General features: G+C 43.2%; 2 protein-coding genes across 4 annotated transcripts in view; both read left to right on the forward strand.

Moving 5' to 3' along the window:
* Positions 1-6,315, forward strand: part of Rwdd2b (RWD domain containing 2B) — a 12,021-nt gene extending 5,706 nt beyond the window's left edge. For all 3 annotated transcript variants that reach the window (XM_027412354.2, XM_027412355.2, XM_027412353.2), the window contains exons 2-5: positions 2,120-2,346; positions 2,434-2,501; positions 2,620-2,982; positions 4,340-6,315. In XM_027412354.2, coding sequence (XP_027268155.1) covers positions 2,140-2,346; positions 2,434-2,501; positions 2,620-2,982; positions 4,340-4,574 — 873 coding nt within the window. In that variant the 5' untranslated portion in view covers positions 2,120-2,139 and the 3' untranslated portion in view covers positions 4,575-6,315. The remainder of the gene's footprint in view (positions 1-2,119; positions 2,347-2,433; positions 2,502-2,619; positions 2,983-4,339) is intronic.
* Positions 6,316-9,597: 3,282 nt separating this feature from the next.
* Positions 9,598-21,147, forward strand: part of Ltn1 (listerin E3 ubiquitin protein ligase 1) — a 60,274-nt gene continuing 48,724 nt past the window's right edge. Inside the window, exons 1-6 of the mRNA XM_027412356.2 lie at positions 9,598-9,724; positions 14,249-14,452; positions 15,400-15,498; positions 15,922-16,152; positions 16,939-16,991; positions 18,513-18,693. Coding sequence (XP_027268157.1) covers positions 9,683-9,724; positions 14,249-14,452; positions 15,400-15,498; positions 15,922-16,152; positions 16,939-16,991; positions 18,513-18,693 — 810 coding nt within the window. The 5' untranslated portion in view covers positions 9,598-9,682. The remainder of the gene's footprint in view (positions 9,725-14,248; positions 14,453-15,399; positions 15,499-15,921; positions 16,153-16,938; positions 16,992-18,512; positions 18,694-21,147) is intronic.

The raw sequence follows: 21,147 nt of genomic DNA on the forward strand, positions 1-21,147 counted from the left end.
CTCCCCCCTCTACCTCTCCCCCCTCTCCCTCTCCCTCCTCTCCCTCCTCCTCTTCTTCCTCTCCCTCCCTCCCTTCCCTGATTTCTCTCTCTGTCTCCGGCTCCCTCTCCCTCTGTATTTGTGTTTCTGTGTGTCTACCCCCCCCCCATCTCCCTTTGTTCTTTCTTTTTTAAGGGAGGCGAGGAGGGAAATCTCAGCAAAAATAATTCGGCAAGTAACTAATTAGCAGCTGCTTCCCCGCAGCTGCCCGCGCAAGGATTGCCCCGTGCTACACTTGTTTGTTACTTCGGTTTACTTCCAAAACCCCATCGTGACCAGGGCCTTTTCCCAACTTCAGTTACACAGGCTTTAAGGGTTGATGCCTGGCCCAAGTGTTTGTGTCCCCATAGCTGTAAACCTGACTGACTGCTGGATGTCGATACTGAATGGATGTATTAATAGACACTATTACCTAATTGCAAAAGCCAAGCGCCACGTCCCCATAATTATATCCCTCTAAATAAATGATAAACCCATTCTCCCAGGAGCTTAAACTTTGAGGGCATTCTTACATAGCTATATAATTCATCATCAAATCCTGTTGATTCTACTCTCATTTTTTAAACTTTTTTTTAAAAAAAATTACTTTATGCTGGGTGATGGTGGCCAACGGCTTTAATCCCAGCGCTCGGGAGGCCGAGGCTGGCAGATCTCTGTGAGTTCAAGACCAGCCTGGTGTACAAGAACTGGTTCCAGGACAGCCTCCAAAGCCACAGAAAAACCCTGTCTCAACTCCCCCCCCCAAAAAAAATTACTTTATGTGCGTTTGTGTTTTGCCTGCCTGTATGTCTGTATGAGAATATCAGATCCCCAGGAACAGGAGTTAGAGACAGTTGTGAGCTGCCATGTGGGTACTGTCAATTGAACCCTGGTCCTCTGGAAGAGCAGACAGTTCTCTTCACCCGAGCCATCTCTCCAGCCTGTATTCCCTTATTTCTGGAACCTGACCATCACTCCTGTTGACCACAACTACTCTTAATCCAGCAAAGGAAGGCAACAGGGAGAGGATAGATGAGTTGCCACTGAGGGCAAGCAGACCAAGAACACTTTTCTCCTTTCCCACCTGTTTATCTGGGCTGTCACCAAAAGATGCCTCTCACATTTAGGGTGGGTTTTTACCACTTAAAAAGAAACTGATCAAGAAGACCCCTCATGAAAGTGGCTGGTAGCTTGCACTTTAGTTGATTCCAGCCAGTTATAGTCATGTTGACAACCAAGACTGGCCACAGGTTGCTTTTCCTCGTAATTCTACATAGTCTCACATCCCTCAGCTCACCATTGCTCATTATTGACTTTATTCTTCATCACTGTTATTGACTGAACACAACAAAACTGTTTTTCTTTTAATGTCAAGAGCTCCTTTCACTAGATTGAACCTCTGGAACAACAGCACTTTATTGACAGGAATCATTTGTTTTATTTTTGTTTATTTTACACAGAACCTCACCATATAGATCAGGCTGACCTGAGATCATCCTACCTCTGCCTTCTAGGTGCTGGGAGTAAAGGCTTGTGCCAATACCTCCCAGTGTCCTCTGGCTTTTTAGCCACATGGTTTGTTTTCTTCAATGAGACTGGCCATTGTAACTAGAAATGTCAGATCAACTGTCTAGGCAATCAACTGTCTAGATATAGAATAATTTACTGCATAGATTTTTATGAATTTCAATTGTTTCTTAATAAAAAAAATATGTGTGTGTTTGTGTCACTGAATGCCATTTGTCTGCCAGTACTCGTGGAGGGCATAGGATCCATGGACTGGAGTTACAAACCATTGTGAGCCTAGCAACGTGGGCACTGGGGACTGAACTCTGGGAGGACAGGAGCACTCCTAACTACTAAGCTGTATCTAGCACTGCCTCGTACTCTTGGCCTTTAGAACATAATATATAAAGTAGAATAACATACAACATGGAAGTAGAATTTTATCTATTACAACATAACAATGGAAGAAGAAAAGACTTTGGCTAATGTTTTCTTTTATGAAGGAATTAAGTGTTTTTAAAGGGAATGCCCATTGGTTCTACTGACTCCTCCTAAGACTGTGTGTAAATCCTTTCTCTTACCTGTAACTCCTTAGGAACTTGCAGATGTCTCAGCATGGTTGAGATAGAATGGGCCGAGGCCCAGCTCTCAGAGTTAGACCTCCTGGCCAGTATGTTCCCTGGTGAGAATGAGCTCACAGTGAATGACCAGCTGGCATTAGCAGAGCTGAAAGACTGTATTGAGAAGAGGACAATGGAGGGACGGTCATCGCAAGTATACTTCACCATCAATATGAACCTGGACTTCTCCGGGGAAGCAATGGTAATCCTGTTCTGCTTTGGAAAGACCTAGAGCATGTCAAGACTTGAAAACAATGCTCACAGCATTTTTTTCCCCTTCTCTTCTCAGGAGATGTTTTCTCTGTCTTGCATTCTTCCCTTTAAGTACCCTACAGTCCTGCCTGAGATTACTGTCAGGTATGTTACAGAGACTGAGTCCACTGTGTGGCTCAAAATTAATGTGAGAAGAAAAGTAACTCTTGGATTTACTTCATTTTCCAAGAAAACTATTTTTCCCCCTTTTGTCTTCCTTCAGATCAGCATCGCTGAGTAGATCCCAGCAGACCCAGCTGAACACAGATCTGATCGCATACCTGCAGAAGAACTGTCTTGGAGACGTCTGTATACTGAACGCCACAGACTGGCTTAGAGAGCATGCCTCTGACTATGTCAACAGAGATACCTCACCTTCCCCTGCCAAGGAAAGCCCAGCCCAGCCCGTGGATCTCACCCTCACCAGGCTCTGGATTTATAGCCATCACATCTACAACAAATGCAAAAGAAAAAACATTCTGGAGTGGGCAAAGGAACTGTCCCTGTCTGGGTTTAGCATGCCTGGGAAACCTGGTGTGGTTTGTGTAGAAGGCCTACAAAGTGCTTGTGAAGAATTCTGGTCAAGGTGCGCTTTCACCTGTATTAGATACCATAGTAATTATAATTTGAAAGAGATATTAGAGTTGTAGAAATAAGTATGTCCCAGGGGAAGCATCTTCATGGGGATTTAGTCTCGAGTGGATGGTAAGGCTGAAGTCACATGTAACTGGCATTACCCTCCTCACCTAACACAATACACACTCTGAATACATGGTGAGTAAACCAAACCCTTCCCCTGATGCTGGCTAGGATCTGTCGGTGTCCATGAATGTAATGACTATGATGATATCATTAGAATGTGATGATAATATGTCCCTTATCTAATAACGAATATGATAAACTTTCAAACTATGACATGGGGATCTTTTCGAGGATTAGGATAGCACTCTTCTTATTCCTCTAGTTTCTGAGAAGTTCCTTAAGCAATTTAAGAGTCAGCAATCTCGACAGTTCTAAAATATGTGTTGCAGTGGCCGAGTTTGTAGCTCATTTGGTAGAGTGCTTTCCTAACATGCACAAGGCTTTGGGTTTGATCCTTAGCAAGATGTACACCAGGCACAGAGGTAGGGTCACACAGAGTTCAATGCCACCTTGGCTACATATCAAGGTAGAGGCCAGCCAGAGGTTCACATTGACTCTCTCACTAAATAAATAAGTATTAAAAATAAAATTCTTTTTTTTTTAAAGATTTTATTTATTATATATACAGCCTTCTGCCTCCATGTGCCCTGCAGGCCAGCAGAGGGCACCAGATCTCATTCAAGGTGGTTGTGAGCCACCATGTGGGTGCTGGGAATTGAACTCAGGTCCTCTGGAAGAACAGTCAGTGCTCTTAACCTCTGAGCCATCTCTCCAGTGCCCCCAACATCAAATTCTAACGGAAGCTGGTGAAGATGATAGTACATGAGAGTTCAGATGGGATCATAACCAGAAGCCTCTGTGGGCTGGAGAGACGGCTCAGGGGCTAAGAGCACTGGCTGCTCCTCCAGAGGTCCTGAGTTCAATTCCCAGCAACCACATGATGGCTCACAGCCATCTACAATGGGATTTGATGTCCTCTTCTCAAATGCAGGCATGCATGCAGACAGAGTAAAAGAAAAACAAAGAATATAAGCCCCTTGAGATTACCTCTGTATTTACAGAAATGTAATGGTGAACGTAAACGTTTTTTGTTGTTTTGTTATACTTTGTCTTGGTTTTTTAAACAGGGTCTCACTATATAGCTTTGGCTGGTGTGGGACACAGTATGTAGACCAGGCTGGTCTTTAGTTCACAGAGATCTCCATTCTGCCTCCCAAGTGCTGGGGTTAAATTCCTGTACCACTACTCCCAACTCTGAGAACTGTATCTTATAAATTCTACTTTGAAAACCTGTTTTTCAGACTCAGAAAACTAAACTGGAAGAGAATTTTAATTCGCCATCGAGAAGACATGCCTTTGGATGGCACAAAGGATGGAATGGAGAAACAGCGGCGATTTGCCAGTTTTGAAGAAAAGGTATTCAGTGTCCATGGAGCCAGAGGAAACCACATGGACTTTGGTCAGCTGTATCAGTTCTTAAATGCCAGGGGCTGTGGGGATGTTTTCCAGATGTACTTTGGTGTGGAAGGACAGTGACTGAGCAAAGGGGCTGTCGGACCTGTGGAGTCCCTGTTCCTCCTTTGATTATGTCTTCTCATTCTTTCTCAAATTTTAATTTTAGTTCCATCCTAGAATGTTACAGAGCAGGCTGGAGAAATGGCGTAGAGGTTAAGAGCGTTCACTTCTATCACTACCGGCTTAAGTTCAGTTCCCAGCGGCCATGGCAGGCAGCTAGTGGTGGTCATCTGTAACTCATACCTTCAAGGTATCTGGTGGCCTCTGTCCTGCACACGGGTGCATGCACAAACATACACACATACATGTACTCAGGGCATCAGATCCCAGAGAGCTGGAGCTACAAGAAGTTGTGAGTTGCCCAGTGTGGGTACTGAAACCAAACTTGGGTTTCTGCAAGAGGAGTGCATACTTTTAACCACTGAGCCGTCTCTTCAACCTGGTGGAAATTCTTGACATGAACTGGACATGATGGTACATGCTTGTAATCCCAGTACTTGGAAAGTAGAGAAAAAGAGGATCTGGAGTTCAAGGCCAGCTTGGGCTACATAAGGCTGTGTCTTAGAAAACAAAAATAAAGTATTCACAGAAACTTTTGAAAGACAAGTTATATGTCTTTCAAAGGACATATGAAGGCAGTTTTGATGGTCCAATTTGCTAGGCATTTCCGACACCCGTCTGCCTTTACTGAGGAACCTGGGAAAGCTGTCTGCCCTTGGTCTCTGTTGAAACTATATCCGGCTATAAATTGCAGCTGCAGGATTTCTGGGGATTTATTTGCTTCTCTTTCGCCATGAATCTTGAAGTGATGGCAGCAACAGGGAAGGATGGCCCAAGACAGCTGCAGAGGTGCCATTCCCCCTTACCATCCGGGGACCAACATCAATCCCTGGTGATCTTCAGGCCTTTGGAATAAAATGAATTTTCTTATCACTCATTTATTCATTCATTTATTTATTTTGTGTAGCCCAGGCTGTCCTTGGACTCACAGAGGTCCTCCTGCCTCTGCCTCCCAAGTGTTGGGATTAAAGGTGGACGCCACCATGCCCAGCCAATCAGAATTTAAGGCTGTTTTAAAACAGCAAGGACAGAGGTTGGGGACCTTGTAATCACAGTCACTCAGTTTCAGGATGCCAGGGCTCTGCAGAGAGACCCTGTCATAAACAAACAAACAAAAACGAAACCCAGAAGTGCTAATGATGTCCCAAGTGGAAAGTGCACAAAATTTTCAGAAAACTGCATCACTGGAACTTCCTTCAGTCTTTGAACAAGGCACCGAGGCCGGGTGAATCTGTGTCATGTCCTTCCAGCATGGTGCAGGTCTCCCGTTCCTGCCACTTGGCTGTCTTCTTTGCTCCTTGGCAATGTGCCGGCCTTCCTTCCCTCAGGTGGCTTCCCTCCAGCCGATGCAGAAACCGTCTTAGTTTTCTTTTCATATTGCAGATATCTGGACTCAATCACTCTTCCTCCTTGTACTCTCCTTCTTTTTGTCTTGTGGGAACCAATGGCTGGGGATTTCCCTCGAGCCATTTTTTCTGCCTTCCACTCAAAGGTGAGCTTCTCAGGGCCCACCGCCCGCTGGGAAGCAGGAGGACACATAGGATGGGAGGGTGTTCTCTGCATTGAGAGTGCCCGGTCATAAAATGAACTTTTAAAGTCTCTGTGATTGTTATCAGTAGCCAAAAGTTAATCTGTCAAACCCCCCACCACCAAAGCTTTGACTTTGAAACTATAACCTACAAAAATAAATTGTTTTTCCTCATCGGTGTTTATGGTTCATTTCTAATTCTAGGTACTTAGACCTGGCCCCTATTTGTACTTGCTTCACTGAAGACTGAGAGGCATGAGCAGAGCTCAAACACTTTTTTTTGTTGTTGTTATTTCTTTGTTTTTTTTAGGACATGTCCTCAATGTATAGTCCTGGCTGGCTTGGAACTTACTGTTATATCACGCTGGCCTTGAACTCACAGAGATCTGTCCTCTTCGACCTCCAGACTGCTGAGATTAAATTGTGTGTGACACTACACCTGGTTTGAACTCAGAATTTTTCCAAAAGTCCTTGAGAGTTCAGATTTTAAATTCATGGAATCTAGTTTTTGCAAATTAGAGTTTGATAAGTTTTCATTCTGGACATGACTTTCTGTAATTTTATTTTATTTGAATTGGTAACCAATTCAATGCCCACTGAATGAATGAGTAGATAAAATATAGTATTTATTATAAAGCACAGTGTAGAATTCAAAGAGACACAGCAAGACACTTGAATAGATTCGATATGAAGGAGGGCAAACAGAGATGAGAATCTGAGTGGTTATTAAGCATAGTGCTCCTGTTTATGTCTCTTGTACCTCCTCGGGTTCCCCCTTGCTGCCCACTTCCAGGTAGGTTTGTCACTCACCCTGGAAATATCACTTACTCCTCTGCTGTTAACGTACAGCCAGAGCAACTGTCTTAGGGCTTGATTGCCGTGAAGAGACACCATGACCATGGAGACTCTCTATAAAGGAAAACCTGTAGTTGGGACTGGCTTACAGTGTCAGAGCTTTTGTTCATTATTATGGTGTGACATGGCAGCATGCTGGCAGACATGAAGCCGGAAAAGGAACTGAGAGTTCTGCATCAACTGACACACAGCAGCAGGAGAGACTAACACTGGCCACACTGGGTGTGACTTGAGCTTATATGAAATCTCACAGCCCCACCCCACAGTGACTCACTTCCTCTAACAAGGCCATGCCTCCTAATGGGCCAAGCTTTCAAACAGAGTCTATGGGAGTCATACCTATTCAGACCACCACACCAACTATCTGTGTTTGAAGAGTTCTGACTTTAGCAAATAACAAAGCAGAATAAAATCTGACATCCCTAGAGGCTGCTGCAAGGACTGTGTGTGTGTGTGTGTGTGTGTGTGTGTGTGTGTGTGTGTGTGTGTCTGTGTCCGTGTCTGTGTTTCATAATGCATGTGGGGGGTCAGAGGACAACTTCAGTTCTTGATTTCCATCATGTGGGTCCTGGGAATTACTCAGATTTGGAGGCAAACACATTTACTTGCTGAGCCAACTTGGTTGGCCTAATCCTGTTGATTTTATCTTGAAATGTTTACATGGTCAGGGTGTGGTGTGCACACCTTTGATCCCATTACTCAGGAGGCAGAGACAGTTGGATATCCTTGAGTTTGAGGCCAGCCTGGTCTACAAAATGAGTTCCAGGACAGCCAGGGCTGTTTATAGAGAGGCCCTGTCTTCGAAACAAAAAATTGTACAAAACAAACAAAAAACATTTACATTGTATAAGAAAGGTAATAAGACAACGAATGGCCATAATGTTACTGTCCAGTTTGAGAAATAAAAATTTTTCAGCGTTTCCACTCTTGTGCTGTTGTTGATCAACAACAGTGTTTGATGGTTTGAAGCCTCTCATGAAAGTGTACAGCACTCTTGTATTTCTCTCATGACATATATGTGTTTCCATATGTGATGTCTTCCCCTGCCCCCAAGACAGGGTTTCTCTGGGTAACAGCCCTGGCTTTTTAAAGGCTTAAGAACCCTTGCTGTGGCCAGGTTTTGTGGCGCATGCCTTTAATCCCAGCACCAGGGAGGCAGATGCAGGTGGATCTCAGTGAGTTCTAGGTTAGCCAGGTCTATAAATTGAGTTCTAGGACAGGCTCCAAAAGCCACAGAGAAACCCTGTCTCAGGGAAAAAAAAAATTAAAAAAAAAAAAAAACAAAAACCCTTGCTGTGGAGGACTCAAGTTGGGTTCTCAGCCTCCAAGTCAGGTGATTCATAAAGGCCTATAACTTCAGCTCCAGGAGATGCAATACCATCTTCTGATCTCCATGGGCATCTGTACTTGCACTCGTGCACACGCGTGCGTACGTACACATACACACATACACACACACACACAAATTTAAAATAAAGTAAGTTTTTAAAATAAAAAAATTATAGAAAAAATTCAAATTAAGTTCACATTCCTCTAATTGGCATATAATTTGATTCAAACAAGATGCACACATTTTATTTGCATGATCTGTCTTAGGTCTTATTACATTATTTTTCCTTCCCCACTCCTACCCATATATATATGTGTTTTTCGAGACAGGTTTTCTCTGTGTAGCTTTGGAGCCTATCCTGGCACTCGCTCTGGAGACCAGGCTGGCCTCGAACTCACAGAGATCCGCCTGCCTCTGCCTCCTGAGTGCTGGGATTAAAGGCGTGCGCCACCAACGCCCGGCCCCACCCATATATTTGGTAAACCATTTTTTTTTTTTTGTAGAATTTCCCACATTCTGAATTCTTTGTGCCAATGTCATTTGATGTACTCCTCTGTATTCTGTAAATTAGATCTGAAGTTCAGCTAGATTCAGTTTTGACTCCCCCCGCCCCCAAGAATCCTTAATAGGTCTCCAATACTTTGCTTGTCTTATGTCAAGACACGTAGTAGGGCAGATAGTCTTTTGGTGCACATGGAATTGTTGGAGGATGCTAGTGATTTAACCAGACTTTTGTGCGTGCTAGGCAAGTAGTCTCCCACTGAGCTTTACCCGAAGTTTGATACTACAAAGGTCTGTCCGATATTATGTTTGATCCTTCCCGCTTACTAAGGGCTCTTTTTCCTAACCCTGCCACATTTCAGTACGGAAGAGACGGGGAGCTCTCCAAAACAGCAGCGTAAAACAGTGTCCAGATCTGAGTACGAATGGTCATCCTGCTAAACGTAGCATCCGACTCTCTAGTCCGCATCGCTTTCTTGACTTGCAGCACTTCGTAGCACAGCTGCTACCACTCGGCTGGTTCTACTGCCATCCGGTGCAAGAATGCCGCCGAACTCAAATTCCCACACACTGCGATACCCGGGACAGGATTTGGCGCGGCGGGCCCTATGCCGGTCTCTCATTGGTCACCCGTGACGCCACTCACGCAGGCGTGGCTCTCTCTGTGACGTCTCAGGCAGCGAGTGGTCAGAATCCTGACAGGGAGGCGGGAGCGGAAGCAGGCAGTCAAAGGGCTCGGGTGGGCGGGGGGAAGTTGCTACAATGAGTCCCCTTCCGGCGCGAGGAACCGGAAGTTGTGGTCCGGCGGTGTCAAGCTCGGCTCCGCGGACGGAGAGCGCGGCCGCCACCGCGACCATGGGCGGGAAGAACAAGCAGCGGACCAAGGGGAACCTGAGGGTGAGGCCCGGCCGTCCGCAGGGCCGTGAGGGAGGCGTGTGACCTCGCCGCGTGTGCGTCCCCGCGGGTGGGCAGGTCGAGGAGTTGGGACCCAAACGACGACTCCCGCCGGAGGTGTGCGTGTCGGGCCGTCCGTCCGGGAGTCTGTCCCTGGGAAACGGTGTCAGTGCACCCGCTGGGGCCGGGGAGGCGCCGGGGCCGGGGCCGGGGAGGAGGCGAGCGTGCGCTCCGTGGGCTCGCAAGTGTACAGTGGCTTTCCCCGGCCCGCCCCAAGGCCGGAGCCCCTGGACGGCGTGCCGGGCTTCTCGGAGTCGCCCCGTTGGCTCTCTGGCCTCAAGCTCACCTCGCTGTGCCTGCCTCCTCCTGGCCGCCCGGAGCTCGCCACGGCCTGGCCTGGCCTGGCCTGGCAGGTCCCCGATGCCCATCTGTGAGGTGGCTCAAGACACCTCAGTGCACTCTACCTCCAGTGTCAGCCCCATTTGAATCATGTTGCTGTTCTCCTTAGGATGACACACACACACACTCCTGTCCTTATCCTAAGGCATGATCTCACACACACACACACTCACTCAAACACACTCCTATCCTTATCCTAAGGCATGATCACACACACACACACACACACTCACACACACACACTCTCCTGTCCTTATCCTAAGGCATGATCACACACACACACACACACACACACACACACACACACACACACTCTCCTATCCTTATCCTAAGGCATGATCACACACACACACACACACACACACACACACACACACACACTCACTCAAACACACACACTCCTGTCCTTATCCTAAGGCATGATCTCACACACACACACACACACACACAAACACACACACTCACTCACTCACTCAAGCACACACACTCCTGTTCTTATCCTAAGGCATGATCTCACACACACACACACACACACACACACACACACACACACTCACACACTCTCCGGTCCTTATCCTAAGGCATGATCACACACTCATACACACACTCAAACACACACTCCTGTCCTTATCCTAAGGCATGATCTCACACACACACACTCTCCTGTCCTTATCCTAAGGCATGATCACACACACACACACACACACACACACACACTCTCTCCTGTCCTTATCCTAAGGCATGATCACACACACACTCACACACTCCTGTTTTTATCCTAATGCATGATCTCTCTCTCTCTCTCTCTCTCTCACACACACACACACACACACACTCTCCTGTCCTTATCCTAAGGCATGATCTCTCTCTCTCTCTCTCTCTCTCTCTCTCTCTCTCACACACACACACACACACACACACACACACTCACACACTCTCCGGTCCTTATCCTAAGGCATGATCACACACTCATACACACACTCAAACACACACTCCTGTCCTTATCCTAAGGCATGATCTCACACACACACACTCTCCTGTCCTTATCCTAAGGCATGATCACTCACACACACACTCAAACACACTCTCCTGTCCTTATCCTAAGGCATGATCTCACACACACACTCTCCTGTCCTTATCCTAAGGCATGATCACACACACTCATACACACACTCAAACACACACTCCTGTCCTTATCCTAAGGCATGATCACATGATCACTCACACACACACTCAAACACACTCTCCTGTCCTTATCCTAAGGCATGATCTCACACACACACTCTCCTGTCCTTATCCTAAGGCATGATCACACACACACTCACACACTCCTGTTTTTATCCTAATGCATGATCTCTCTCTCTCTCTCTCTCTCTCTCTCTCTCTCTCTCTCTCTCTCACACACACACACACACACACTCTCCTGTCCTTATCCTAAGGCATGATCTCTCTCTCTCTCTCTCTCTCTCTCTCTCTCTCTCTCTCTCTCTCTCTCACACACACACACACACACACACACACACACACACACACGCTGGTTTTAGCACAGTTGGTTTTATAGAACTTCCACCATTCCTGGGTCAGTTAACTTTAGTGATTTCAGTGTCAAAACATAAGAATTACAATAGGTTAATTCCTATGTTAAATGTTTTTCTTGTATTGTTTAATTGTCAAAGCATGTATTTAAAAACTTCATTCACTTTAGGGCAAGAATTAGAATTACAGTTTGCATAGCTTTTGTGTTTTTTTTAATCGTCTCACTGTCTGTCCTGGAACTCAACTATGTAGACTACTAGGAACTCCCAGAGATCTGTTTGTCACTGCCTTGAGAGGACTACAATTAAAGATGTGTGCCAAACCCAGAAACCTCCATATTCATGAGCTCACCGGCTGCTAATACTAGCATTCATTTTCCCTCTTAATTTATAAACTTTGCTGACCCTTAGGAGAGTTAAGTTCAGTATTTTTTTTTTTTTTTAGATTTTATTTATTTATTTATCATGTATACAACATTCTGCTTCCATGTATATCTGCACACCAGAAGAGGGCATCATATCTCATAACGGATGGTTGTGAGCCACCATGTGGTTGCTGGGAATTGAACTCCGGTCCTCTGGAAGAGCAGTCGGTGCTCTTAACCTCTGAGCCATCTCTCCAGCCCAAGTTCAGCCAAATTCTCCACCTTTAAAAACAATGCCATTCTTCATATACCATGGAAAATTTTAACTGTGGTGGGATACTCAAATATAATATGCAGACTTATAATTCACATTTCTACTAACTGATATATTTTAATTCTGTTTTTAGATAATAACATTTTAAAAGCATTTGTGCCTGTGTCAAGTTATCACTTGTGTCCTTTGGCTGCCATTTAAGTCTTTAGCTTTAGACAGTTTTCCATTTCTTGCCCTCTTGAGCAGGGCATAATAACTAGAAAGAGTTGGCCATGGCTTTGATATATTTAGACTCATCTGATTGTTTTCTTATATCAATTCAGATTAAGCCATTTTGACCAGAATACTTCATATGATGCCATTCTCAGTACACCAAACCAGAAATACACAATATTTACCTTTGGTTTTCTTTATCAGTGGCATTTGCTTAAAGTTGACCATCGTAATCTTTTTTTCCATTGGCTAATAACAAATATGTAATGTTGTAGTTTGAGGTTAAATATACTCATCTATGAACTTTAAAGATTTTAGCACCTAAGATTATTCTTGCTAGGATCAGTTATTATTATGGCATTTAAAACACTGATTTTGATATTGCAAATGACCCAAATTAACTGTTCTTACTTCACTTAAAAGATGACCTCACTGGAGTTTATTTAAGTTCCTACAGCCTGGAAGCTTCAGAGTTGGGGGTTGCAGTTTAGTTTTTAAAATACTGTTATTAGTGTGTGTAGGTCAGAGGAAAACTTTCAGGGGTCCATTCTCTGTCCCCCTTTATGTATCTCCCAGGATGGAACTCTGGACTGTCAGGCTTGCATGGAACATGCTGTCACCCTCCTAGCCATCTTACTGGGCTTAGATTTTTGAATTAAAAGAAGTATTTGTTCAATAGGTGCTACAAATGTAGGTCATAGATACATTTCTGTTCTTTGTTTTGTTTTTGTTTTTCAAGACAGGGTTTCTCTGCATAGCCCTGACTGTCCTATAACTCATTCTGTGGATCAGGGTGGCCTTGAACTCAGAGGTCTGCCTGCCTCTGCCTCCCGAGTGCTGGGATTAAAGGCGTGCGCTACCAACGCCACCACCACTGGCCAAAGCTGCTCTTGTCTGCTGAGCCATCTCTGCAGGCTAAGGGTGTGTCTTTTGTCTTGATCATCATACTGATTTTTATGGGTGTTATAGTAATTTTTGCCTTCCAATATGTGGAAATGAGCTTATGTGCTCTCAAGGGCTTCAGTCTAGCAGCATATGGCATTAGATCTCTCTGAGTATGATAAATTTTGTTGGATGAATATAAAGACTGGACCTATTAGTTTACATCATTATAAGATATTATGTGTATACAAATATTGTCTATATGGTATTTGAAAATTAAAATTTTTATAAGTAAATATCTATTGTGGGCTTTGGACTTTCGTTCTTTTCCTTTAAAATGTTCTCAGTGTCCATTGTATTGATACCATCAGCCACAAATGTGTCAACTATAGTTTTCAAAACCTTCTGATGGCAAATGCTTATAATCCTTGCAGTTGGGGGACTGAAGCAGGAGGGCCAGGAGTTCAAGGCCAATGTGACTACATGAGACTGCAAAATCAAGAGTTGTTCTAATGTTTATGAAACTAGAGTTGTTTGTGAGAGCATTTTTGATAGTCTCTTATGACAGGAATACTCATCTTTAGTGAACATTGCAGGCTAGGGCAAGAAGCACTCCGGAGTTGTAAATATGCTTGTGAGGAATTAAAGAAGTAAATTAATTTCTTTGTATAGTTCAAATATTTGTTTTCTCTTTAGCAAAAGATCTTCTAACTTTTAAAACTAGTGAAATTGTATATTGTAAATATCAGTCAAACCGATTGTGATTCAAAACAGAGTATTATCTTTTTTTAAAAAAATTACTTTTATGTATGTGTGGAAATGTGTTTTGACTTTCTTTCCTTCTTTTCTTCCTTATCAGCCCTCAAACAGTGGCCGAGCTGCAGAACTCCTTGCCAAAGAACAGGGAACAGTGCCTGGATTTATTGGTTTTGGAACATCTCACAGTGACTTTGGCTATGTCCCTGCTATTCAAGGAGCTGAAGACATAGATAGTCTTGTAGACTCTGATTTCCGAATGGTGCTGAGGAAACTTTCCAAGAAAGATGTCACGACAAAATTAAAGGCAAGTTTTCACAAATAAACAAGCAAAACAATTTAGGCTGTAGTTTTACCTGGGTGGTGATGGCACATGATTTTAATCCCAACACTTGAGGCAGAGGCAGGCCGATCTCTGTGAGTTCAATGGCAGCCAGGACTGTTACAAAGAGAAAACCTGTCTCAAAAAACTAAAAAAAAAAAAAGTAGTTTTGTTAGAATAAATGTTAGCTATATTTATTGTAAACAAAAATGTATGTAATATACATTTGTAATTACAGTTGTAATTTTTTGACACATAAGTTTAGTTGACACTTTTTTTTTTCTGCTCTGAAACATTTTGAACCACATTTTGGAATCCTGGCTATGTAGTTATTCATGGAAGAGGAATATGAGTTTAAAATTTTAGAATGTTGCTATATAGCCCTTACTGGCCTGGAATTTGCTATACAGACCAAGTTGTCCTAAAATTTGTGGTCATCTTCCTGCCTCCACCTCCTGAGTGCTGGAATTACAGCTGTGAGCCACTATGCCTGGCTGTTGTTATTTGTGTATTTGAGTGTTTTGCCTGAATGTATGGGTACCATGTCCATGTGTGTGCTCAAGAGGCCAAGAGAAGTTGTTGGATCCTTTGGAACTGTAGTTATGTCCTCGGGTCACCGTGTGGGCACCTGGAACTGACTGTGGCTTCCATGAAGAGAAGCCAGTTCTCATACTTGCTGAGCCATCTCTTCACACTGTTTTTATGTTGTTGAGATGCAGTGTTGTTTTGTTTATGGTAAAGTCTAAAAATCAATGCTTAAGTGTCTGCTATAGTGGATAGTGAAAGATATTTTCATGTTTCCTTGTGGCACAGACAGAAATAATTATTCCCCTTTTAAATAAAGTAGACTAAGCTTCCAGAACAAAAGAAAGAAAATCAGTAGGCAGTATCTGTTTCATTTGTTAACCCTTGACAATGTTAATCACTTTCAGGCAATGCAGGAGTTTGGGACTATGTGCACGGAAAGGGACCCAGAAGCTGTGAAAGGGGTTCTTCCATACTGGCCAAGAATCTTCTGCAAGATCTCTCTTGTAAGCTTTAGAATTTATGAGCCTGTTGTTTATATGATTCATCTCTGTAAAGTTTCCCTGCTGTATTTGCTACAGAAGGTTGGGAATGAGTTCTTTGTAGTTACTCAGTCTTTGAACCTATTTTGGATACAATCTCATTGGAAAGGGGGAGAAAGGAAAAATTATTTCATATGATTGTCAGTAAAGAAACCCTAAATCCCTAGTCTTTTGAAGCAAAGTTTTTCTTTTTGCTTCTTTGCTTTTTTGTAATTGAATCCTGAGCATTGTTATCGTAAAACACACCCTCCACACTGAGTTATTTCCTAGCCTCTCAAAAGTTAATATTAGTTTAATATTTGCATAAATGAATTCCTACTGTTTGTCATTGTAGAATATTTACAAATGTTAGTATTTGTTTTTAAACCACATTTCTATTTCCAATAGGATCATGATCGCCGGGTTCGAGAGGCTACACAGCAAGCTTTTGAAAAACTTATCCTTAAAGTAAAGAAGCACTTGGCTCCATATTTAAAAAGTGTAATGGGATATTGGCTAATGGCTCAGTGTGATACATACCCACCAGCTGCAACTGCAGCAAAAGATGCATTTGAAGCCGCTTTCCCTCCGAGCAAGCAACCTGAAGCCATAGTGTTTTGTAAGGAAGAAATTACAAGTGTGAGTTTTTGGAATCATTCTGTACCCGTGTTTCTCAAGTGTCTGAAGGCTCTCAGGCATACAGTGGTAGCTCTTTTTGCTAGAAACAAATTATGTCTCTCTTGTCATACACAATCAACATAAAAGGTTTCTGTGACCTCAGAAGGTATGGAGGGACCAGCACGATGGCTCAGTGGGTAAAAGTGTTCCTTACAACCCTCATAAAGGTAGAAAGAGCTGACTGCGCAGCTGTCCCCTGACCTGCACGTGTGACTGCATGTTCTCTGTGGGCCAGTGATGGGGAAGGAAAGCAGATCCTAATCTCTCTCGGCTTTACTAGGTGACGATCCCACCTATGGTCCTGTAGTAGTGGAATAACGAGTAACAAATGACCACGAGTGTTTAGTGGGAACTTCTCTACGGGAATTGGAGCTGTCTTTACCACAGTAGCAGCCAGTGTAGGGAGAGATAGGAAGAGAAAAATGGGTGAGGTTCAAACCTCTTAATTTTGCTGTCTGATTTGGTTAGTCGGTGGTTTGAGGGCATGGGAATTTTTATTTATTTAATTATTTATTTTTATTTTTTTGAGACAGGGTTTCTCTCTGTAACCCTGGCAGTCCTAGAACTCACTCTGTAGACCAGGCTGCCCTTGATCTCAGATCTGCCTGCCTGTGCTTCCCAATTGCTGGGTTCGCGCCACCACTGCCCGGCAGGTATGGGGAGTTTTTAAAAAGTAGATTTTCCCTATATCTGATCATCATTGACAGTTCCATAAGATCTCAAGGTTTTGATGGTTTTCTCCTTCAGGTACTACAGGATCACCTTCTGAAAGAAACTCCTGATACCCTCAGTGACCCTCAGTAAGTTACGTTGTTTCTAAGTAACACAGGAGGCATTTACTTTGTTGGTGTCATGTGTAATTTCAGTTTGATGTGTTCTAAGAAGGAATTGCAAATGCAGGTGAAATTACTTCAAAGAATGCTACATGGTGCCTGCTCTGTGCTTTTACTTGCTGGCTGTTACATTTGAATTTTTGGAGCTATATATGTAGTTCTATTAGAAAGAATTTTACATTTTTTTCTCACATTTACCTTTTGGCAGTCATAGCAGGAACTGTTTTAAGGTTTGGCATACTTGAAGTTATTAAGTAGTTCTGTTAGAGAAGTAGTAAAATGTTTTATTTACCTGCATGTTGTGTTTTTTTTTGAGACAGGCTTTGGAGCCTGTCCTGGTACTAGCTTGTATAGACCAGGGTGCTCTCTAACTCACAGAGACCCTCCTAACTCTGCCTCCCCAGTGCTGGGATTAAAAGCATGAGCCACCACCACGCAGCATACATGTTGTATTGTGATTAAGCTTTCAAGATTGCATCAGGTAGTCAGGTGCCTCACCGCCCTTGGTAGAATTGCCCAGCACCTGCTGCTGAGCGAGCATTGTGCTTGTGTTCCCTTCCTGCATGTGTGGGAGTGAAGCATTTGCTTTCACTTGTATTAACTGCAAGATGTGTGACTAAAAGTCTACCTGTCTTGCAGTCAATCCTAAAAGCTGGAATTCAAGCCCTAGGATCTGCATGGTGGAAGGAGAGAAACTATTCCCCAGTTTGTCCTGACTGTTGTTGTTTGTTGTTTTTACTCTTGGGAAGCCTGCCACCCAGCTCCCAAATAAATCACACATGGAGGCTTACTCTTAATTATAAATGCCCAGACTTGTCTTGACTTATTTCTAACCAGCTTATCTGAACTTAAATTAGCCCCATCTACCTTTTTGCCTCTGGGCCTTTTCCTTCTCTTACATCTATATATCATATTTTACTTTCACTCTTAATCTGTGGCTGGCTGTATGGCTAGCCCCTAGTATCCTCCTCTCCTTTTCTTGCTCCTTCTCCTTTTCTTTTCTTTTCTTTTTTTTTAAGATTTTATTTATTTATCATGTATACAACATTCTGCTTCCATGTATATCTGCACACCAGAAGAGGGCACCAGATCTCATAACAGATGGTTGTGAGCCACCATGTGGTTGCTGGGAATTGAACTCAGGACCTCTGGAAACGCAGCCAGAGCTCTTGACCTCTGAGCCATCTCTCCAGCCCCGCTCCTTCTCCTTTTCTTCCCAGATTTCTCCTTTTTTGTTCTTCTGCTGGCCAGCCCTGCCTGTCCTTTTTCCTGCCTTGCTATTGGACATTCAGCTCTTTATTAGCCTATCAGGTCTAATAGCATAGCTTCACAGTTAAACAAATGCAACACATCTTTGCATCATTAAACAAATGCTCCACAGCATAAACAAATGTAACACGTCTTAAAATATTCTACAGCAGACTTCCATATGTGTATGTGTATAAAAAAATCCAAAAAAAACAAAAGCTATTTATTTTTCAAATGCAGAACTGTTCCAGAGGAGGAGAGAGAGGCTAAATTCCATCGAGTTGTAACGTGCTCCTTATTGGCGCTAAAGAAACTGCTTTGCTTCTTACCTAACAATGAGCTCGATTCTCTGGAAGACAAATTTAAATCACTTTTATCACAGAATAAGTTTTGGAAGTATGGAAAACACAATGTGCCTCAGGTATTGTAATAATTTTTATTTTAAGACTTCTATAACTTCCCCCTAATTCTGCATTTATGCTCATGTTTATTGTTTGTGTTTAAAATTATGCAAGCACATCTTTGTAGTTAATTGGTCATTCAGGACTTAGTTCCTCTTTTACTGCTACTCTGTTTCCACCTTTGTCGTTGGGTTGAAGTGGCTGACTTGCTTTATGGGGTCTGTATTTTCACTGTTCATTCAGGTGGAATTAAAACTAGACCACACCATGGAATTCCTGGCAGTTTAGAATTAGTGCTGTATGCAAGACTTGTTCAGTACACTTCACGCCTTTGGTCACTTTCCCTTTCTCCACCTTCTAATGCTTTTCATGTATGCATTTTGCTTGTGTAGGCCAGTTGCATTATCCATAGTCATTTCTACAGTGTTAGCACAAACACTGAATGAGAGAATACTGGAACATTGTTCCTAGGGGAAATACAAGGTTAGATTCCTGTGAGTTGTTAGTTACAACAGTTTTCTCTTGTCTTTCTTTTTTCTTTTTCTTTTCTTTTCTTTTTCCATTTTCATTTGAGATTGGTTTACCCTGTTGTAGTCTGGCTGTCCTGGAACTTGCTTTGTACACTAGGCTACAGAGATCCTCCTGCCTCCAGGATTAAAGGCTCATGCCATCACTGCCCAGCTCTCAACAGTTTCTTTAATGAGTCAGTATAAAACATTAATTTAGGTGTTTCTGTTGAAAACGATTCATTAACCTTGAACTGATGACCAGGCACTGGAATTCATGCCTGAATTAGGTTTATTTAACAGTCTTTTTTCTGTGTCACACAAGAAGTTTTAATCTGTGTGTGTGTGGTGTGTGTGTGTGTGTGTGTGTGTGTGTGTGTGTGTGTGTGTGTGTGTGTGTGGTGTGTGTGTTGCGTGTGTTGCTGGCTGTGGTGTCTGTTGTCTTGTATATGCGAGTACTTCCCCGTTTAGCTACGAGATCCACACTGCAAACATTGACTTTGTAAGTCATAGCTGAGTCTTGTTGCACTTGAACGCTACATTTGGAGCCACATTGGAAAAAGATGAAACGATGCCTGGTTACAACATGAGAACTGCTTCTCCTTCCCCATCTCTTGCACCCGACTCTTAGTGCTGCTACATATAATTTTAATTAAAATGTTCCATTTAGGGCCTGGAGAGGTGGCTCAGAGGTTTAGAGCACCGGCTGGTCTTTCAGAGGTCCTGAGTTCAATTCCCAGCAGCCGTATGGTAGCTCACAACCAGCTGTAAGGAGATGTGGTGCCCTCTTCTGGCATGCAGGCATACAAGCAGGCAGAATGCTGTATATAAATAAATCTTTAAAAAGTTCAAATTAAATTTTGATCATTTTCTTTGCCTTTCCTTAATCCTTCTAGACCACCCAACCTCATGCTCTTTCTCTTTCAAAAAAAAATAATAATAAACACAACAGCAACAAAAGAACCAAAGTATAGCAACAACAACAACAAAAACCCACCTCAAAAGCATGGCATTGGTTTGTGCTAGCTAACTCCTCCTGAGAATGGGGTCCACTCTGGAGTGTGCGGGATACACCTGGTGACACTCAAGTGGAGAAACACTGATTTCTTTTCCTCTCTCAGCAGGTATCCATTGCCAGCAGCTTCCTGGTTAGGGTGGGATGGACTTTGTGCTTGCTTCCTCTTCTCTGAGCCTGGGTTGTGTCTGACTTGAAGCTGAGCCGTGTTGTCACACTGTCTGTGAGCTCATGTGTATCAGCTCCAGTGTGTCTTGGTGCTGTTTACTTGGAACCAGCCACTACCTCTGGCTCTTAGAATCTTTCTGTTTCTTCTTCTGCATAGATTCCTGAGCCTTGAGGGGAGGGAATTAATAAAGGCATCCCACTTAAGGCCGAGTATTCCAAAGTCTCGCTCTCTGCACATAGTCCAGTTGTGGGTCTCTGTGTTCATTCCCATCTGCTGTAAGGCGAGACTTCACTGATGAAGGTGAAACAATGCCCTCATCTGTGGGTACCTCATCTGTATGGGTATATAGTGTTGTATGTAAACACATATATCAGTGTTTTCCTTCTTTCTGTTTTATTTTTCGAGACAGGGTTTCTCTGTGTAACAGCTCTGACTGTCCTGAAACTCGCTCTGTAGACCAGGCTGGCCTTGAACTCACAGAGATCTGCCTGCCTCTGCCTTCTAAGTGCTGGGATTAAAGGTGTGGGCCACCAATGCCCTACTTAACAATGTTTTCAAGAGAAAACTTTAAAGTTTGCGGCCTTTTAAAATGTCATGTGTGGTTAATACTTTGCTGAACTTGATAATATTTTTGAAGAATATACATAGCTATCTTGTAGGATCAAATATTTATATTTTTATTGCAGTTTTTTATTTTTTGAGATTATAATATAGTTGCATCATTTCCCCATTCTCTTTCATACACACACACACACACACACACACACACACACACACACACACA

Source organism: Cricetulus griseus, chromosome 4, assembly GCF_003668045.3.
Source record: "Cricetulus griseus strain 17A/GY chromosome 4, alternate assembly CriGri-PICRH-1.0, whole genome shotgun sequence".
NCBI classification, from domain to species: domain Eukaryota; kingdom Metazoa; phylum Chordata; class Mammalia; order Rodentia; family Cricetidae; genus Cricetulus; species Cricetulus griseus.